Raw genomic sequence first — 20,359 nt, 5'->3', positions numbered from 1 at the left:
GAATGGTATACGTTGCTAAAAGTATACAGTGCATGACAATCCTTTTTTTGTATCCTTCCATCCCTGTCGTCAATATAAAAAGTTGCAAATATTTAAAAACATTTAATCAATATATATCAATGACATCTAACCCATCTCTAAAAGGAAAACTTGTTGCACCACTCACCAGTATCAAGTATCTGTTGTTCTCCTTATGTGGCATCTCTATTACTGGAGGTTTGCAACCATGGTAGCCTGTTCTGTATGATCCTCTGCTAGTCTTTTGTGGGTGAATAGTCCTTTTGATCCATCCAAGATACCACATTGTCCATCCAAGACCTTTTTCTGTCTTTCACTGCCAACTTTCCCTTCCAGTGCCAATCAACATGTTACCCACTGAAACTCTTAAAATGTGCTCTGCAAATTGAATCGTTCCTTCTTTTCATAAGCTCTCTAACTAGTGTTGGCCTATGACTAGTATTGCCAATATTAATATTGTCACGGCTAATAATAGTTTAATGCAATGTGATCAATACAGTAAATTACAACAAAAGATGTGTAATACTGACAGACCCCAGTCATTGGTGGGTGGGGTTGAATCTGGGACTTCTGGAGCTAAATGCATGAGCCTCTACTGCATGAGCTAAAAGCCGTATGGACCTTAGCTAAGGCTGTAGAGCAGACTCACTCATTAATATCTCTCTCTAAGTGGTCTCGGTGCCACTAGAAGGGACAGAGCACCACACCCAGGCATGTAGGTTACAGATATATTTGGCCACTAAAAGATAGTTGCACAGAAAATGGGATGTACTGGGGTATTAATAGGTGAGCAAGAGTTAGTTTTTCTTTTCCCTTTCAATTATAAGATTCTTGTAGACCTCGCAGTAGAGGCAAGTTTATAAAAGGGACATGATGAGTGTGAGACTTGGCAAACTGTCCTAGACAGGGCATTCCACAGTCACAAGAATCACATTTCTCTGTAAAAGATTTCTGGAAGAGCCTTGGCTGTCAACGTACCATAGCAAGAAGGGATCTTGCTAAAGTGGTGGAGAGGTGACTGAGATATTGAAGAGCCAGTGACTAGACTGCCAATATTAGGACCAACACTATTAGAAAATATATTACAAGGTGAAATCAGTCTTGAAAATGCATCCTACCCCCTTAATCTGCATACAGATCCTGAGGCCACAAATACCTTGAAACAAAAACATTGGCAGTATTCATGAAATGGATCCAAATATTCGGTCACTTATTGTGACATTCCTCTGTAAAAAATAAAAAATTCCACATTGCATCATTCAGAATTACTGTTTTAGATGTGGTATAAAATTCAGAAAAATACAGCTACAGAATTCATGGAATCTAATTTTATCCTTCCTTACAGCTGGTTAGGTGTGGATCAGCTCAAGAAACGTGTTGGTCTGGAAAAACACTCCAAGATGTAGACATGCTGGGTACGTCTACGCTGCATTTAATTTAAAAAAAAACAACAACACAAAAACCCTCCCATAAGCTGTGATAGCGAATCTCGGAGCCTGGATCAAGTGACTTGGGTTTGCAGGTCTTGCATTACAGGGCTAAAAATACCAGTGTAGACATTCCCTCTTGGGCTGGAACCCAGGCTCTGAAATCCTGTGGGTGTGGAACGGCATGCCCCATGATCCTGAATTGGTTGATCTGAGTTCTGAGACTTGCTGCTGTGGGGGTTTATTTGCAGTGTACACTTATCCACTTTCACTTAAAACATTTTTTCAGTGCCACCAGATGGAAAAGGCTTCTACTTTCCATATGTAAATAAATGTCTTCTGACCAATTATGCCTCCCTATAATCTACAGACTAATCAATCTGTAAGGTTCCTTTAGGTGCTTGTATTTGGACAAGGCTCTCTCCTTGTAGCTGAAGTTTTCTCTGTCAGAGCACATCCTGAAATATGAAAATTGCCTGCCAGTAATGTTTCCTTTCTGTTACGGCATGTACTACTTTCTTTAGCTCATAGAACTGAGAGAAAACTGGGGTCACAAAGATATTTGTAAAGAATTCTTGCTTTATGAGATGAAAATATAAGGAATGTGATAGAAATGGCAGGGCTTGGTCTCTTTAAATCCCTGCATTCTGTTTGGTTGCTAACAGCTCAGCAGTTCCTGTAAGCATCATGAAACACTGGAGTTTTGAGAGCAGGGAACAAATTCTGAAGGGAGAACGTTCTGACTCCTAGGCAGTTATGGTCCATAAATGGACAACTATCCTCCTGTTTACTTTCTAATAGAAGGTAGGGATAATGGAATTGTCACAGGGGCCACCCTCTTGTGCCTGTGCCGGCTGGTTAAATAAATAGTCCTCATGCCTTCTTCAGTGCTTCACCCTTGTGTCTTTATTTACAGTGCAACCCCACTTTGTTCCCCCAGCAGTTATCCACATTTAGACCCTCCCCAGGGTCTGCTGGCCCATAAGGCTCCTTTCCTTGGATGGGGAGACAGAGATATTGCCCTCTTGTCTCCTCCCAGGATAGCCTCATGACTGAGCTTTTCCTCAGGGCGTTTGTAGCCCTCCCATCCTCAGCCCAGCTGCTGGCATTTAACTCAAGCCATTGCTGTGAGTCAGCCCTCATTAGGGCCTGCAGCTGGGCCCTCTGCTGACTGCCTGAGCCCCTGCACTTGGCCTCCTTACAAAAAAGCAGGGCTTAGCCAGCGTTTTAGCAGGGCATTCAAAGGGTTTACCCCTGCCCTGTCACAGCAATGTATGGGATGTTGCTGTGTAATGGACTCTGAGATCTGTGTATGAAAAAAGCTGTTATTTTATCTTCGGTCTTTTCATATTGTTAGAGTAGAGTTAAATAATTTATCCATAGCTTTCTTTTGTTATAGGCTATTGCAAGTTAGCCTTATGTAAGGGAGAGGAAGTAAGACTTGTGAATGTAAAAAGTCATAATTTTGCCGTTGGATAAATGTGCTTGACTTCTGTTGATTTAAGTGCATGAGGGAAGAATTTGGTCCCCAGTATTGTCTAAAGTGAAGCTTAGGGTATCTGTATTCCCTTTTCTCTGCTTCCTTGCACCATATCAACGAATTGGGTGCCTGGTAAGAGCAGGGTGACCAGACATCAAGTGTGAAAAATTGGGACGGGGTGGGGATAATAGGCGCCTATAAAAGACTAAGCCCCAAATATTGGGACTGTCCCTATAAAATTGGGACATCTAGTCACCCTAGGTAAGAGGTGTGTCTGTAGTAAAGTTACCAGCTTTGCCTCTGAAGTAGCTGCTTCTGTAGGCAGCAGATCTTCAGTAGCTCACCAAAGGAGAGTCCCAAACCACAAACAGGTGGCCCATCAGTCTGGGATTGCCAGCAGGGAGGCTGGAGGACATAGTTAGGGACAGTGTGGGCATTTGCGATGTTGGGGGACAATAAGAGGAACTGTCAGTTGGGAACATTGTCAGGATGAGTCGACACTGCCCACAATCTCTCTTTGCTCCTCTCTGTGCCAAGCACAGCCTCAATCAGGGAGGCAGGCTGAGTGTGTCGGAGGGTGTTTTGTACAACTCTTACATTCCATACCAGATAGAATCTGTTAAACATTGTAAAGTTTGCAAAATCAAGCCCTCAGAAATTAGGAAATGTGAGAATTCAGGTTGTTTGAGATTGGAGCTGTGGTGGAGAGGAATTTGATGTGTAGTGGTTGGTTATATGTTGGAATAGGAAGGGACGTTTACCATGGAGTGTGTGTTTGTGTGTTGTGGGGATTGCGTAGTAAGGCAAGCAAGCTGAGATTGATGTGGAGGAGAATCCTGATTTAACTGGGTATTGTTTGAATAGAAAATGTATTTAAGCATCCTTTAGCTGTCAGTTACCAGATCTCTTTAGTGTGGAAATGGCCTTGACATGAACAATCCCTCTGCCCCTCATCTCTCTCATGCCTTTCTTAACCTCATCCTCTCCCACATCTCTACTGTTCCCTCATGCCTCCCACATTGCCTTCCCGATGAATTCTAATACCTCATTCTACTTTAAAATGCTGTGGAGACGTGTGGGTCAGAGAAGTGAGGCTGAAGAGAAGTTCCTTGTCATGAATTCCCTGTGGATCATCACAGTGGAGCTTGTCTTCAGCTACATGTCTTCCCTGAAGGTAAAACATTGCCCCTCTTTTCCTCTCTCTATACTGTGTGTCTTAGACAGTGCTGTCCACCCATCATAGTCTCCACATAGCCCTGCTCAACTGTCTATTCTCCCCCACAAGCTCCCTCAGACTTTAGTGCCCCAAATGGCTGCGGACTTGTCCAGCGTGCCAGGCAGCCCTCTAAGTGGTAACCCTGAATCAGCACACATCTATCTCCAGCTGCAGGTGTTATATTCAAAACTATTTTAGGTAGTGAGTGTGCTAGTTTAGTAGATACATGCTCTCTTTAAAACACACCTTGTAAGCAAAGAGCCCAGTAGCTGTTTTGTGTTTACAGTATTAAGTTAGTTTTAGGTCAGCTTGCACACATGGTGGGTTTGGTGCACATAAGAGAGACCTTTCCACCTCTCCCCTTTCACAGGAAAGGAGTAAGGAAAAGAGAATTTAACCTCATAAATACACCCCCCCCCCAAAAAAAACCAGTGTGTGTGGGGGGGGGGGGATTAGAAGAGGAAGGAAGGAGACCTTATGAAAGGGATGAGAATATTTTAAGTTATAGGTAAAGTGTGATTCAAAGGGATCTGTATTTCACAGATCTTAGGGTATCAGTTTACACCAGACGAGTGTCATTTGCAAACTAGGACAACTACTATGTTGGGGCTTCAATGTGATTAATAAAATTTGCTTGTAAAATACAAAAAGCAAAAGAAAGATGTGGAAAAAAGATAAAACGCCACTGTTTTAAAGATGAGAGTTTTAAAATAAAACCTCTCCAAAAGGGGAAAATAAACTTTTGCACATTGTGTCCTCAGTAAGATGTTTTTTACAGTGGTTTTGGAAAAAAAATAACTGCCACTGTCATGCTATGTTCTTCTTGTAATAGCAGGGTTAAACAACTGCTAACATTAAGACATGAAGTGCCCTCCGGTGCCTAGAAAAACCTTAATCTGCATTCCAGTGGTTTCTGCTGTTTTAAGAGCTTGTTAAACCACTTCATCCTTCAGTTTGAAAACTGTTGTTACAAGTTCATGTTTGCAACTTTATATGTTTAAGTTTAAAGGTAGACTGTTTTAGGTACTTCAGTATATCACAAATGCCCTTCCTTTCAAGAGATGGATTTGACACTGGTAGAGCTAATGTAGCATGCGGTGAATTTGGATGCTACCTGCCCTTTTTACCTCATGTCACGTAAGAATAGAAAACTTCAGGAAGAGCAGAAGAGAAAATAAATGACACTGATACTAGTCTTCATATAAAAGTTTTATACTGTAGCTGTATTAACAATTTATCCTTCTGTATATTTCTATTTTGCTGTGCTTAAACAGTAATTTTCTTTTAGCTGAGGAGACTTTGAAGATTTTGGTTAAGCTTCCAGGTGGTGCATGGCATTTCTTAAGTGTGAGACTGCATTCCTCAAAAAGAGAGGACCTGAATCGGAGTGATATGATGAAGGCATAGATTGAGTCCCCTTGAAATGGCCAGCGTGCATTAGGCAGAACTTTGATTTTCCCTGCATCTGTTTGAAGTGAGTTGCAATGATTTTCTTAAAGTCAGAGAGAGAGAGAGAGGCCTGTAGAAAATTAATATTAATCTTCTGGTTTTAAATCAGTATTGGACTGAGTGATCTGGTGTAATCCTATATTTACGCAGGAACAGCAGTAGAGGCTCTGGAAACATAAAGACAAGGATCATCAGTGTCAGTTATTAATCTAGATGTGTTAAGCAGACTGCTTTTCTTTTCCTTGGTGTGTTGTTGCTTGGTTGATAGGCATGTCTAAAAGTTTTGTGTCAGAATTTATAACATGTAATTTACCAATTTGTGAAGTATAAGGCCTTCATTGTGATCATCTAGTCTGACCTCTTGTATGACACAGGCCATTGAACTTCCCAAAAACAATTCCTAGAAAATACCTTTTAGAAAAACATCTGAGTTTGATTTAAAAATTGTGAATGATGGATACTGCACCATGACTCTTGGTAAATTGTTCCAGTGGTGTAATTTATCTGACCATTTAAAAAAAAAAATCAACCCTTATTTGCAGTCTGAATTTGTGTATTGTCAACTTCCAGCTATTGGATTCTCTGCTAGATTGGAGAGCCCTATATTAAACATTTGTTCCCCAGGTAGATACTTATAGATTGTAATCAAGTCACCCCATAACCTTCTCTAACATTATATAAACGTGTATATGTTCATTTATGAATGCTATACTTTGATATACCATTCCTCGACTAGTTGCAGTCTCAGTTCAAGAGTCTGCGGCAGAACCAGTCTTTCTAAATGCTCAGTGCACAATCCTCCTTTAAATTGTATAAAATCTGCACATAATCAGACCAAAAATAACCCCAAACTGCACAAAATGTCAACTTCCCGACTTTCTTGGCTCTTAACTGAATCTGTACGTTGTATTGGTGCTTTGGAAACCTTGAGGTAGTTGCTTGCACTACATAGCAAGAGGCCTAAGAGAAGAGACCACTTTACTCTGAGCAGCAGTACTTCTGGATGTGCTCTTTTGCTAGGAACTATGGCAAGTGTACTTTGGACCGGTTGATAGTTTTGAACTGAGTGTGAACTGTTGTTGTATATGAACCTGGTTGTGTCACTGAAACTTAGAATCCTTGAAAGAGTGGTTTTTAAAAAAACAACAAAAAAAATTAGGTATGTCTGGACGATTTAAGTACTTTCTATGAATGGCTTCACTGTGTCGAGTGTAGCTGTTTTCATTTTGCTTGTGTCGTGATAGGAGAGGTTTCATGATTGACTGGTTATTTTGTGTACGCTTCTTTTCCCATTGAGTTAATGGGAGCCGGGTTCCTATGGGTAGGGCACTTGGAGCTAGGGTTAGGGTTCCTATGGGTAGGGCACTTGGAGCTAGGGTTAGGGTTCCTATGGGTAGGGCACTTGGAGCTAGGGTTAGGGTTCCTATGGGTAGGGCACTTGGAGCTAGGGTTAGGGTTCCTATGGGTAGGGCACCCCACCCTAAGGTTAGGGTTCCTATGGGTAGGTCACTTGGAGCTAGGGTTAGGGTTCCTGTGCGTAGGGCTTCCCGCCCTAGGGTTAGGGTTCCTATGGGTAGGGCTTCCCGCCCTAAGGTTAGGCTTCCTATGGGTAGGGCACTTGGAGCTATGGTTAGGGTTGCTGTAGGTAGGGCACCCCGCCCTAGGGTTAGGGTTCCTAAGGATTGAGTACTTGGAGCTAGGGTTAGGGTTCCTATGGGGAGGGCACTTGGAGCTATGGTTAGGGTTCCTATGGGGAGGGCACTTGGAGCTGGGATTAGGGTTCCTATGGGTAAGGCACTTGGAGCTAGGGTTAGGATTTCTACGGGAAGGGCTTCCTCCCCTAGGGTTAGGCTTCTTAAGGGTAGGGCACTTGGAGCTAGGGTTAGGGTTCCTATGGGTAGAGCTTCCCCCGCCCTAGGGTTAGGGTTCCTAAATGTAGGGCACTTGGAGCTAGAGTTAAGCTTCCTATTGGTAGGGCACCCCACCCTAGGGTTAGGGTTCCTATGGGTAGGGCGCCCCGCCCTAAGGTTAGCGTTCCTATGGGTAGGGCACTTGGAGCTAGGGTTAGCGTTCCTATGGGTAGGGCGCCTTGCCCTAGGGTTAGGGTTCCTATCGGTAGGGTGCCCTGCCCTAGGGTTAGGGTTCCTAAGAGTAGTAGGGCACTTTGAGCTAGGGTTAGGTTTCCTATGGGTAGGGAACTTGGAGCTAGAGTTAGGAGGTTGGGTGGCATAAGCTAGAATAGGCTAATAAAGGATGAGAGGCATAACCTGAAGCTATCCTGTGACTTTTTTTCCAGCTTTGCAAACTATGAATCTCCTTTGAGACAGGGATAGTCTCTTTTTCTGTGTGTTTGTACAGTACCTAGCACAAATGGTACCCCAGTCCTAACTTGGGGTCTTTAGGTACTACTACTGTGCAAATAACTAATGAGGAAGACTCTCAGAAGAGCTTGTGTGTGTATGTGGTGTGTGTTGGTTAAACACCTTGAAGGCATGATTGATCCTGAAATCCAGTTTGTGTCATTACTCTGCACAGTTTTCAGGACAGTTGAAAAGTTCACATGTAAGCCATTTAGAGAATACTGTGACAAGAAGAGGTGGATTTGACATGTATATTGTAGAGCAGGGGTAAGCAACCTATGGCATGGGTGCCGAAGTCGGCACGCGAGCTGATTTTCCGTGGCACTCATACTGCCCGGGTCCTGGCCACCAGTCCAGGGGGCTCTGCATTTTAATTTAATTTTAAATGAAGCTTCTTAAACATTTTAAAAACCTTATTGATTTTACATACAACAACAGTTTAGTTATATATTATAGACTTATAGAAAGAGACCTTCTAAAAATGTTAAAATGTATTACTGGCATGCGAAACCTTAAATTAGAGTGAATAAATGAAGACACAGCACACCACTGCTGAAAGGTTGCCGACCCCTGTTGTAGAGTATCTGGTGGTAGGTAGTTGGTTGTTGGCAAAAGACATAGTAATGTTACCAAATAATACTGTGAGATTGTTAAACAGTTTTTGTGATTTGCTGATGTACAATATTATTTGAATATTTCTTTGAAATCTAAAAACCATTGCCTAGTAGAGACTGTATGTTATGAGACTGATAGAAAACAGAATGAAAGGGTACTGTCAGAGTGGGTAAACTGAAAACCTCACCAGCCAGTTTGAAATCAGACACACTGATGAATCTGACATGATATGAGCACATGCAAGAAACTCTTTTTCTCCTTTGCCTGTCAGTTCTATTTTTGTGTTCAGGCGGTTAACAGAAATTTGTGAGAATCCAGATGGCAGCAGGATTCTTCTTAGATTCCGTTTGTTGCCTCTACTGAGGAAGAGAGACCGGTAAAATAAAAAAAGAGGTTATAAATAGTACCTGTGATCACAGAAAACCTGTGCAATATTTTGTCTTAGTGATTTTTTTTTAACCTACAAATTTTCGTTTTCCCAACCCTATACTGTGTATGAATGCATGTGCCTTTCTTTTAGGCTTCACCACAAAATGTAGGACCAATAATTAGTCACTGTTGTAGCTTCACTGATGGTAGCAATGGTGCAGGCTGTAGAGTTAGTTGACAGTGTTGTCTAACCTTGCTCTGGGGGAAGGAGCAACATGGGAAGAACGAGGGCGGGGAGAGGGAGGTAATCCACTGAGGACAGGAAGGCTTGTTTTTCAACCTTTCGTGCATATTTTACATATGTATATTATGATGTAAGTTTGAGCCAAGCTATCTCTGTGTAATTTAGGCCTGACCCTTTAAGGCACTGAATACATCCTATCTTGTAAGGTACTGAACACCCTTACCCATCCCATTGATTCCACAAGGTAGACTGTGTCAGCTTCCATGTTCTGTATAGCAGTGAATTTGCTACTGGGTTCTGTATAAAGCATGGTTTTCAGTACTGTGTGTATCTATCGACCAAGCATGGAGAGCACTCAGCACTTAATAAGGTTATTAATATGTTCAGATTTCTTTTTCACTTTGTAAAATCTTCTTAGTACATTGTCTCACTATGTAACTAATACAATAAATACCATGGACTGCATGGGACTCGTGGCATGCATTTTGTGGGGGTATTCAGCACAGAAATGTGTTTAATTTATATTTTTCTTTTGCAGTTCATCATTAACCATACATTTAAGTGACAAGATAGTACTTTTATTTTTGACACATATAAAACTAATTCTTATTCATTCTTTGGGACTTGTATTAAGTTTGTAATATTCTTCGGGGTCATCTGTTTGTGAAGCACTTCAGTATAGCTGTATACCACAAAAATGTCTATCATCTTCTCTGACACCAGCACTGTTTTGTTTGATAGATGATGTCTCAGGCTGAGGGACAGCAGAGAGACTTGATCAGAAACATAGAATGCCTTCCTGCCTCTGGTCACCTTACATCCTTGGATCCAGACCTGTTAATGCTGAAAGCAACTTCCATGGCAACTATGAACTGCTTAAATGACTGCTTCCATATTCTCCAGCTACAACATGCATCGCAGCAAAAGGGATCCTTACCAGCAGGTGGGTCATGGATTAAGGTAAAGGTCTGCATTCTGTGTGACTGAAGTATAAAGCCTAGAATTTATTGATTTTTAATTAAAATGTTAAATTCAGTAGAATAATCTTCCCGTGGGTTGGTTATCCCAAAACTTCCTATTGCAAGGTTTCTTTCACCTTCTTCTGAAGCAGCCTCTGTTAGAGACTTGATACTGGGTTAGTTGGACCACTGGTCTGATTCAGTATGGCAGATCTTGTGTTCCTGCATGATTACTTTTTTTAGGCCAGGTTATTCTAGTCCTGATGCAATCGCATTGGAGAATTACACTTCCCACCACCTACCATTGTGACCACAGTAGTGCTGTCAGGACTCGTCCCTTCTTATGTGACTAGTGGGGTGGAGAGCAGGCAAAGGCGTAGCTCCATCCTATGTTCATCTCTAGGCATGAGGTGTGGGGAGCAATTTACTCTACTTCCCGGGAAAGGGGTGAACTGGAGAGGTATGACTGTCAGAATCCTTTCTACTGCTCTTCTTGGGGAGGCATGGCTATGTGCCACTCTCTACGCAGTACTAAGACTAAAGGCTAAATCTTGCCCCATGTTTGTTGAGCCAGAGGTGTTCATGATGGTTTATAGACAATTAAATTGACAGGAGCAGTTAGTGGGTATTTATTTTCAAAAGTGTCGCCTGTTGGTGGGAATCATGGAACCTTCCCACTATCTTTGATTCCTTCTACGTCTTTCAGCAGAAGCCCTTTAAAGCTAATTTCGTCATTTCCTACTAGTGTTCTCAAGACCTTTCAAATTCCCTAAAATCCATTTAAAGAAAATCATACAATCATCATAGGACTGGAAGGGACCTCGAGAGGGCATCAGCTCCAGTCCCTTGCACTTGTGGCAGGACGAAATATCATCTAGACCATTCCTGACAGGTTTGTGTCTAACCTGCTCTTAAAAATCTCCAATGACAGAGATTCCACAACCTCCCTGGGCAATTTATTCCAGATCTTAAGCACCCTGACAGGAAGTTTTTTCTAATGTCCAACCTAAACCTCCCTTGCTGCAATTTAAGCCCACTGCTTCTTGTCCTATCATCAGCGGTTAAGAGAGGACATTTTTCTTCCTCCTTGTAACAACCTTTCACATACTTGAAAACTGTTATGTCCCCTCTGTCTTCTCTTTTCCAGACTAAACAAACCCAGTTTTTTTCCATCATCCCTCCATAGGTCATGTTTTCTAGACCTTTAATAATTTTTGTTGCTCTTCTCTGGACTTTCTCCAATTTGTCCACATCCTTCCTGAAATGTGGTGCCCAGAACTGGATACAATACTCCAGTTGAGGTCTAATCAGTGCAGAGTAGAATTACTTCTCATGTCCATCTCACCACACTCTTGCTAATACAGCCCAGAATGATGTTTGCTTTTTTTGCAACAGCGTTACACTGTTGACTCATATTTAGCTTGTGGTCCCCTATGACCCTCAGATCCCTTTCTGCAGTACTCCTTCCTAGGCAGTCATTTCCCATTTTATGTGTGTGCAACTGATTGTTTCTTCCTAAATGGAGTACTTTGCATTTGTCTGTATTGAATTTCATCCTAGTTACTTCAGACCATTTCTCCAGTTTGTCCAGATCATTTTGAATTTTAATCATATTCTTCAAAGCACTTGCAACCCCTCCCAGCTTGATATCATCTTCAAACTTTATAAGTGTACTCTCTATGCCATTATCTAAATCATTGATGAAGATACTGAACAGAAGCGGACCCAGAACTGACCTCTGCAGGACCCCATTCATTATGCCCTTCCAGCATGTCTGTGAACCACTCTCTCTCTGAGAACGGTTTTCCAAGTAGTTTTGCACCCACCTTATAGTAGCTCCATCTAGGTTGCATTTCCCTGATTTGCATTGTTATAAAGCAAAAGATTAAGAACAGTATTTAATATATACCTATTTAGTGAAAAAAATCTTAATGACAAATTATTTTGTAGTTAAGATTAAGATTCCTGTTGTGGCTCAGACTTTGTCAAAACTTGTTACTCTTCTTTCAACATGCCTCTTATTTCGTGAGGTACCACAACGTGCAGTACTGATATTTTTGGTTTTAAACCAACTTTTGAAGAACAGTTTTTTAACATTTGATTTTTTTTCTTTCATTCTGATGGTGAAGTTCCTGGTTTTGTGTGTGTGTGTGTGTGTGTGTGTGTGTGTATATGTGTGTGTGTGTATGTATATAATATTTATACATAACATTTATATAGCTGCTTTTCATTTTCTAGTATCTCAGAGCATGTTAAAAATTATTGTGCATGCAGCACAATAATGAGGTTTTTTAGTTTGTGGGGTTACCCCTGGGGTGTGGCTGGAACCAATATGTGCATAGCATGCTTGACAACAGTGATGGTGAAGGCAACATTTTATGGGCTTGCAAATTCTTTGGGGGCATGAACTGTGTCAGGGGTTTTGAAAAACATAATTTTCTTCTGTTTTGATTTAAAAAGAAAAAATGCTCTAGTGAATTCTATCACTGTTCTATTTTAGAACTTTAGTGTCACTCTGAAGTAGTGACATGAACATAGCCTATATTTTAAAATTTTACACTACAAACATTAAGTTCTAATTCTAGGCCTTGTCTATGCACAAACTTTCACCATTCAAATTTGTATGTGGGTGCTCCTATTTTGATTTAGCTTAATCCAGTTTTTGCAGGAGTCGATAAGGGATGTTAAGCTATGCTCCCTTTTGAGGCAGAAAGCATCTTTTAGGAAACTTCAAATTGGGTTGAATATAAAATTACCCTCTCTCTTAAATTAGAAAAGATGCTTTCTCCAAGTAGTAATCATTGTGGAACAATATGCGGTGCCTCTGCATGCACAGAGCCTGTCTTTGTCTCTAATTGTTCATTTTCATGCAAACAAATGTTTACCAGAATTGTTTCCATTTAATTTGTTTATAAAGTGCACATTTGAATATGTGCCTTTTCCGTTTGTGAGTCTCTCTACATTAATATGTTAATTTTAGTGTATCTATTGGGTGTTTTTGTGCTAGTAAAAGCTTTTAAGGAAGCTAATGGTTTCTACTGAATTGCTACAGTTATATCAGCCTCTTGATAATTATTGTAATAAACTGCCTAGATAAATTACTTTCATGATGGGAATATATTAAAGGTATTGTAGTATGTTTTGCATTATATATATTTTGAGATTCCCAGCTACGTTGAACTGCTTTTTGCAACAAGAACTGATGAATTGTACAGTAATAATTATTTTTAGCTCTCTCTTTAAACAAAAATTAGCCCATGTGGTTTTAAATAACTACATAGTAGGGTAAACCATCTTTCTGCCTTTGTAACTTCCAGGCTTAATTTTTAAGATGAACATTTGAAAGGTGTTGTCCAAACTTTGACCCTTTTTTTTTTATGGCTTTAACTTATAACAAACTAAAAAACCCACTGTGCCTGGGAAAAATATTTCCTGTTAAAAAGCATCTACTGCATGCAGATTAACTACTTACATTAAAAATCCTATTTTTTTTTAAGTGGCTGGAGATACTGATTAAACCTTCAGTTGCAGATTGGCCCAAGAGCAGAAAGGCTTTCTCTTAGCACTACACAAGATTAAGAACTAATATTAGAAAGTTTGGAGCCCTTACAGTTCCAGGGGGAGATCTGGGAGAAGTGTAGTCCCATTTGCACCACTTCAGTGACAGAATTTTATATGCATCTTTGTGGAGAAGTTGTAATCCGTGAATTTTTTTTGTTAAAATCACTGAACAGGAAAAAGTTGAACAAATATTTAGTTGACATAGGTTGGTATGCGTGTTTTTTTTCCCCATTAAAAATATCATTTAGAACTTTCATGGTATATTGCCTATCAGGTGCCAAGGTTAACAACGCCACAATAAGGGTAGCAAATCTTAAAGAATTCTAGTGACTTTTTATTGATTATAGTTTGCACGGAAACAAACACTGCTCAAGAGAACCATACTTAATCATGAAATATTTTAGGAGCCCGTGGGAAGAACTGAAGATTGGAGCAGTGCATGTGTCCTTCTCAGAAAATCAAGAAAGAAGGAGAAGACTGGTAGTGGGTACAAAACAATGCCTGCATTGCAGGTATAGAGAAAAAGGGTTGCAATTCATTAAGCATTGGAACGTCTTTGATGAAAGCCTGTTTGGATTAGCTGACCTCCACTCAACTAAGAAGGGTACTGATTTGAATTGCAGAGTCTTTAGGCAGGCGTTAAAACTTGATTATGGATGAATAAGGATTCTTTGCTTAACCAGAATGAGCTGTTACGGACTTTTGACATACAAATTAGGGTGAGGATGAAGTTCCTAAATAAAAGATGGAAAGATTTAGAAAATAATAAAAGCTTTAGAAAGATGAGCAGGGTGATCTAATAGGCCCTTTTCTACTGTAACGTCTTTGATTCCATGAAGAAGACTAAATGTGTCAGCATACATAGCATATGTCTAATGCTAGAAATGCGGGCTATAACAAACTAGAACTAGAAGTGATGCTAAATAAACAGACACACTGCGTGTGTGTAACTGAGTAGTGCAGAAGAGGTGGAAAAAGTACTTAACAGCAAGATACAATTTGATAGCTAAGAACTAGATAATCACAATGATCATATCTGGCCTTGGTATCTGTGAATGTGGTGGTAAATGTCTTTGAGTTAGAATACAAGGAATAAAAAAGATATGACAGTGGGCATCTGCTACACACCCTAAGGACTGAAGGAAAGTATGAAGAAAAAAATGTCTGGACCAACTGTCAAGGTGTACTGCAAGTGACAAGCTATTTTAATTGTGAAGTTGAGAATGTGGCGGTTATTGGAAGGCTTCAAACTGTTGATCTGAATTTTGTAAAATACAGAATGGCTGCATAATGCATCAGATAAAATTGTGTTTAGTTGTCAGAAAAGCAAATTTTAGAGCCCAAAAACTACAATTCCCGTGAAGAAGAATAAAGCAGGAAATAAGAACTGGCAATGTGGTGTCACAAGGCATTGTTCTAAAATCGGAGGTAAAAAAGAAATCTGCACTGGAACTGGGAAAAAGCTAAGGCAATCAAGCAAGAATACATGGTATTAATTTAAGGCTTATAAGGAGAGAGAGGGACAGCAAAAATGTAGAATAGGTTCATGTCTGCTGCTTTGGCTAAGGGGAATATATAATACATTGTCCTGGTTGAGGGAGAAGTATTAGAGGGCAAATCTGTCCATTAATAGAGTATAAAATGAAACTATATTTAGAGAGAAAGATTTGAAATACTTAATTTTTAAAAATCAAACACAAAAAGATAAACATGTTTGAAATAAGTAGTAAAGTGGACTAAAAATAGCCGATAAAGCGCAGAAAAGGAAATACTGGTTAAATTTGAATAAATAAGTTTACAAATCAACCAAGACGGATAATATGCAACCTGTGTAGGTTTCTCAAGGATACGAGGAAGAAATGTAGTATTTTATATATATATATATATATATTATATATATATATATATATATATAAAAAGGAAGGAATAGTTATCCTGGCAATTAACATGCTGAAAGTATAATTTCTAACACTTTTATAAAAAGATTGACAAACTGAGAGATTACTGTTTATTTAGATGCTAATGCAAGCAATGGTAATGGTAGCTTCTTTCAACTACCTGAAAGGGGATTCCAAAGAGCATGGATCTAGACTGTTCTCAGTGGTACCTGATGACAGAACAAGGAGTAATGGTCTCAAATTGCAGTGGGGGAGGTTTAGGTTGGATATTAGGAAAAACTTTTTCACTAGAAGGGTGGTGAAACACTGGAATGGGTTACCTAGGGAGATGGTGGAATCTCCTTCCTTAGAGGTTTTTAAGGTCAGCCTTGACAAAGCCCTGGCTGGGATGATTTAGTTGGGAATTGGTCCTGCTTTGAGCAGGGGGTTGGACTAGATGACCTCCTGAGGTCCCTTCCAACCCTGATATTCTATGATTCTTGTTTCCATGAAGATTAAATCTTGCCATACAAAGTTAAGTTATACTACTGAGTCCAGGCAAAGATGTTTAGCTAAGATGTTTTAAGACAACTCTATCACACAAACAGTGGCATTGGAACCGTTTTTCTAGGGAGTGCTGAAAGCCATTGAACAAAACTGTAAACCCTGTAAATGATGGAAACCACTTCAAGCCAAGAGGGTCTGCCGCACCGCTCGTGCCAGCACCCACGCATGCAAATTGCCCTCACAAAATGGCTACTCCATTTTTCTGATCCTCCTTTACATGAAACCCATGTTATCTGAAGCAGGTTCCTGTCCCCAGCTTAAATCGGGGGACATGACCTCTTTCCGATAAGGGAAGTTTGGATAATTGAGGTTACAGTGTATAAGAATAGAAATGTCCAACATGCTGTTTTTTTCTGAATGTCCCTAATTTCTTTTACTTTACCAAAATGCAGAATACAGAATTATGGACAGAAGATTCCAAGTTACTAGTAATTCTTATGCTTCTGGGTTTGTGTTATAGCCAGAATGTTTCTGTCTCATAGCATTTGTGTGTGATTTTAGTAGAACTTTATTGGTGTCTACTGTACATTAGCCTTTGAAATAAAATGGAACATTTTCATTATTGATGAGGAATTGCATCTGATAGACTAGCGGAGAGTAACAAGACACTTGAATCATTAAATTAGTGGGTGACAGCTTTCCAGGTGCTGCTGCTATCTCTTTGAGCAGCTATTATTTATTCAACATAGCATGTTGTTCCTTCAACTGAGAAAAGACAAGTACTTTTTCCAGAGAAAACAATGCCAAAATATTGTTTCGTTTTAGCCTCGATTTCTGAAACTGACTGAAGTTTGAGAATGAGCTATAGCTACCATTTCTTTAATTGGTGCAAAAACTTCTCCAAGGGGTTACATAACATTCCAGTTTGGGTTCTGTTTCTAGTGTCTGATTACACCTTTTATAACATGATCATCTTCTCCAGTACAAGTCACATATATTACAGCTGCCCAATCACAGTGCTCATGCTAATGATCAAAGAAGGTGTTGTCCTGGTGCATTCACCTTGTGTTCTGTGGCTGCTGAACAAGATTAACTGCTTGCAGCTTTTTGAAAAAGTGCTTACTCAAAAACATCTTTTGTTGAATTCCCAGAGTATGAATAAGTTTCAGCGCAAACTTTCTTTTGCTTCAGGGACAACGATCAGTTGGTTGGAACCAAAGATTTCTTTGTCAAACCATTTCAAAAATGGAACAGCTCAAGATTTTTCATCAGAGCCAAACAAGCCAGCATCTGCCATAAAGGAGCAGTCTATGCCAGAGCCCTGCCATCTAACAAGGGTAAGGTAATGTGGCAGCCCCAGGTCTGTGAGGAATGTTTCCATTTGCAGGATTATCTGGAGATATTTAGCAATTTTTTTATATAATGCAGGAAAATTATGGTGGTTCTCCTGCCAGTACAGACATTTGAGTAGAATAAGGAGGACCATTTCTGAATTAAATGTTTTATTGCCCTGTAGCAAGTCTGTCGTCTTCTAGTAAACCGCTGCAGGGTGACATATGAATAAAATGTGTAATAAGAGGTATGGGGAAGGCGCAAATTTAAAGCAGCAGTTTACAATATGTAAATACACAAATTATTCCAGTTAGTGTCATTTTAATACTAGAAATCAGTGTGAAGTGAATAAATTGATTTTTTCCAAATATTCACCGTATAAACTACTTTTGAAAATTTCTTAGCAGAGGATAGATGAGGGAAGCTGGTTGTTAAAAGTATTTTATAACTTATTTTCCTGTATATTATTGCTTTTTTCTTTTTCAATCTTTAGAAAAAACTAATCTTTTTAACTTCCCTGAAGTCAAGTGATGTTGAATTCTGTTGTATTTTCAATACTCGAAACTATCAATTATTTTGAAGTGCAAAAACATTCTTGTAAAATACAAGAATAATGAAGATTGTGAAACAGAGGCTTTTAAGTTGCAGTTGTAGGCAACTTGGTTTCTGAGAGTTGTGTGTGTATGACACTCAACTCTTTGGGGCAGATTACATGTTTAGGGTAATTATTATTCTATATGCATGTAACAATATCTTGTCTCACTTTTTTCTTTTTTATAACATCTTTCAGTAAAGTTTGTATAAGAAACCTAAAAATATAGACTAGGTTGAAATTAAGTATTTAATTCACATAGACTTTTCTTTCCGTAATACAGGCAGATAGCAACCCCTATAGGCCAAGAAGCAGAATTACCCTTAAGATGAATAACTCCTTATCCTTACAAAGTTCATTCTAAATTTATTTGTCTCGCCAAAAGATTTAAATGTAGGGCAAGTACGTAAGAAGTGCTTTGATTACTACATTGTCTGTGGTTGGAATATAATTATTCTCAATGACTTCTTAGATTTATAGGATAATAGAAACATAGGACTGGAAGGGACATCAAAGATGTCATCAACTGTAGCCTCCTGCGCTGAGGCAGGACTAAGTAAACCTAGACCATTGGCAGGTGTGTGTTCAACCTGTCCTTAAAAACCTGTATACACTCTTTCATTTGTAAGTACAACATGATGTAGCATCAGCAGAAAAAAACATGGAACACTTGTGGTAATATAGAGGTCTGGTTTTCTTTGGAAGCTCATTTGAGACCATTCCCAGTCTGATAAATTTCTTTAAGGTTTTTTAGACTTGCCTCTCCTGCCCCGTGAGGCACAGGCTAAGCTTTTTAGTCCGTGAGGTCTTTGAAATGACTGTGGATTTCTCACACCAGGAACCTGAAGAAATAAACCCAGACGAGGAGCTGGAGGATACATGTGTTAACAAAGAAGATGACCTCGGAGCAGTGGAAGAACAGCGCAGTGTTATCTTACATCTATTGTCTCAGCTGAAACTTGGCATGGATTTAACAAGAGTAAGTAGGCAAGATGTGAAAGCTGTCTGTAGTGCAAGTGAAGTGACACCTAACCTTTGTCCATCCAAATGCCATATGGCAATTTGCCAGGAGCTTGCGGAAACATACCTATTTTGTGTAAAATGGAATAGATAGTAGCTATTTTGTACAGAGTTTCAGCCTGCAGAAACTTCAGGTCCCAACTTCAGCCTGATCTGCAGGAGTTGAAACATGTATTTGAAGCCTACTAGCCACTAAAATAAATAAAATATATAAAAAATACCGTATAGCTTACCGTACCACCCTAAAGGCACCTCCGCTACAATTTAAAGAAACAGCTGTATGCTGTAACTGTGTGTGTAAAGAGAGAGAGAAAATTCTCACTTCATCCCCTTTCTCTCGTTCTTTGGAGCTCTTTCTTTACCTACTTTGTGTTTCTTTACTGCTCTCCAATATTTTCTCTTCCTCTGACATATCTACATACCACTCTGATACATCCCCACACCCTCGCACAAAGGGGTTGGAGGTTTTACCAGATTCATAGTAACTAGAGGGCTCAAGCGAACGACCAATACAAAAGGGAGTCCAAGGGCAACTTCCCTGCAAAACTCTGGGGGAGAGAAAGGGGCTGACTCCAGAACCTGTTTTGTGTGTATATCTTCTTTAGCAGTCTCTGGCTAGCAAGCCTTATAAATATGAGTTCTTTTTCTCCAACCCTCATCTGGCTGTTAGAAAGAAGAATGAATGTTCTTTCTTTCAGTTCTCAGCCCCAGAGCATCCTGGCATTCACAAGCAGTGGAGTTCTGCTTCTCTTTCACTCTGTTTTCTGTTCGCTGCTGGGAAGTAAGAGCTTTCTGCTATCCTGACCCCCTCCCATCCACAGTTTTGCTGCTGCTCAGAACTTTAGATAAAGGTAGCAGAATGAAATTGACCTCCTCTTGTCAGTTTAACTTCTGCCTTCAGGGATCCCAGTAGCAGCAGTGAAAACTTGACAAAACTAATTAGTTGTCCCGCTGCATGGTACAGAAGCAGACACACACTGGAACTGTTTTTTGCAGATCTGGGAAGATTAGGCTGCCACTAATTTATTCTTAGTTTACACATGGAAGATGGGGAGACTTTCTTCGTAACGAGACTAGAAACTTTTTTAAAACTAAAGATTAGACTCTGCAGAAGTTGATGGTATTTGGCCAGAAAAGCTTTCTCCTCACCACAGAAGATTGAGTTTTTCAAGTCTCTCTGATCTGAGTGGTGGTTTGCTTGAATCAACATGGATAATTGCATGGTGGAGCTTGCATTCCTGCATTAAAGATGAAGGCACCTGTAGGCCACATTTTTACCACCCCTGCTCAATCAGGATTCAGTTTAATTCTTCCCACAACTTGGTCCTTAATG

The 20,359-nt window shown here is 39.9% G+C and overlaps 1 protein-coding gene across 4 annotated transcripts in view; it reads left to right on the top strand.

Annotated features, from left to right (window-relative positions):
- OSBPL11 (oxysterol binding protein like 11) overlaps nt 1-20,359 on the top strand; it is a 73,061-nt gene that overhangs the window by 38,348 nt on the left and 14,354 nt on the right. For all 4 annotated transcript variants that reach the window (XM_045032012.1, XM_045032011.1, XM_045032014.1 and 1 more), the window contains exons 6-8: nt 9,920-10,121; nt 17,274-17,419; nt 18,845-18,985. In XM_045032012.1, coding sequence (XP_044887947.1) covers nt 9,920-10,121; nt 17,274-17,419; nt 18,845-18,985 — 489 coding nt within the window. The remainder of the gene's footprint in view (nt 1-9,919; nt 10,122-17,273; nt 17,420-18,844; nt 18,986-20,359) is intronic.

This window comes from Mauremys mutica, chromosome 10 (genome assembly GCF_020497125.1).
Source record: "Mauremys mutica isolate MM-2020 ecotype Southern chromosome 10, ASM2049712v1, whole genome shotgun sequence".
Classification (NCBI taxonomy): Eukaryota; Metazoa; Chordata; order Testudines; family Geoemydidae; genus Mauremys; species Mauremys mutica.
Note: the sequence above shows the minus strand (reverse complement) of the source record. Positions and strands in the feature narration are given on the sequence as shown.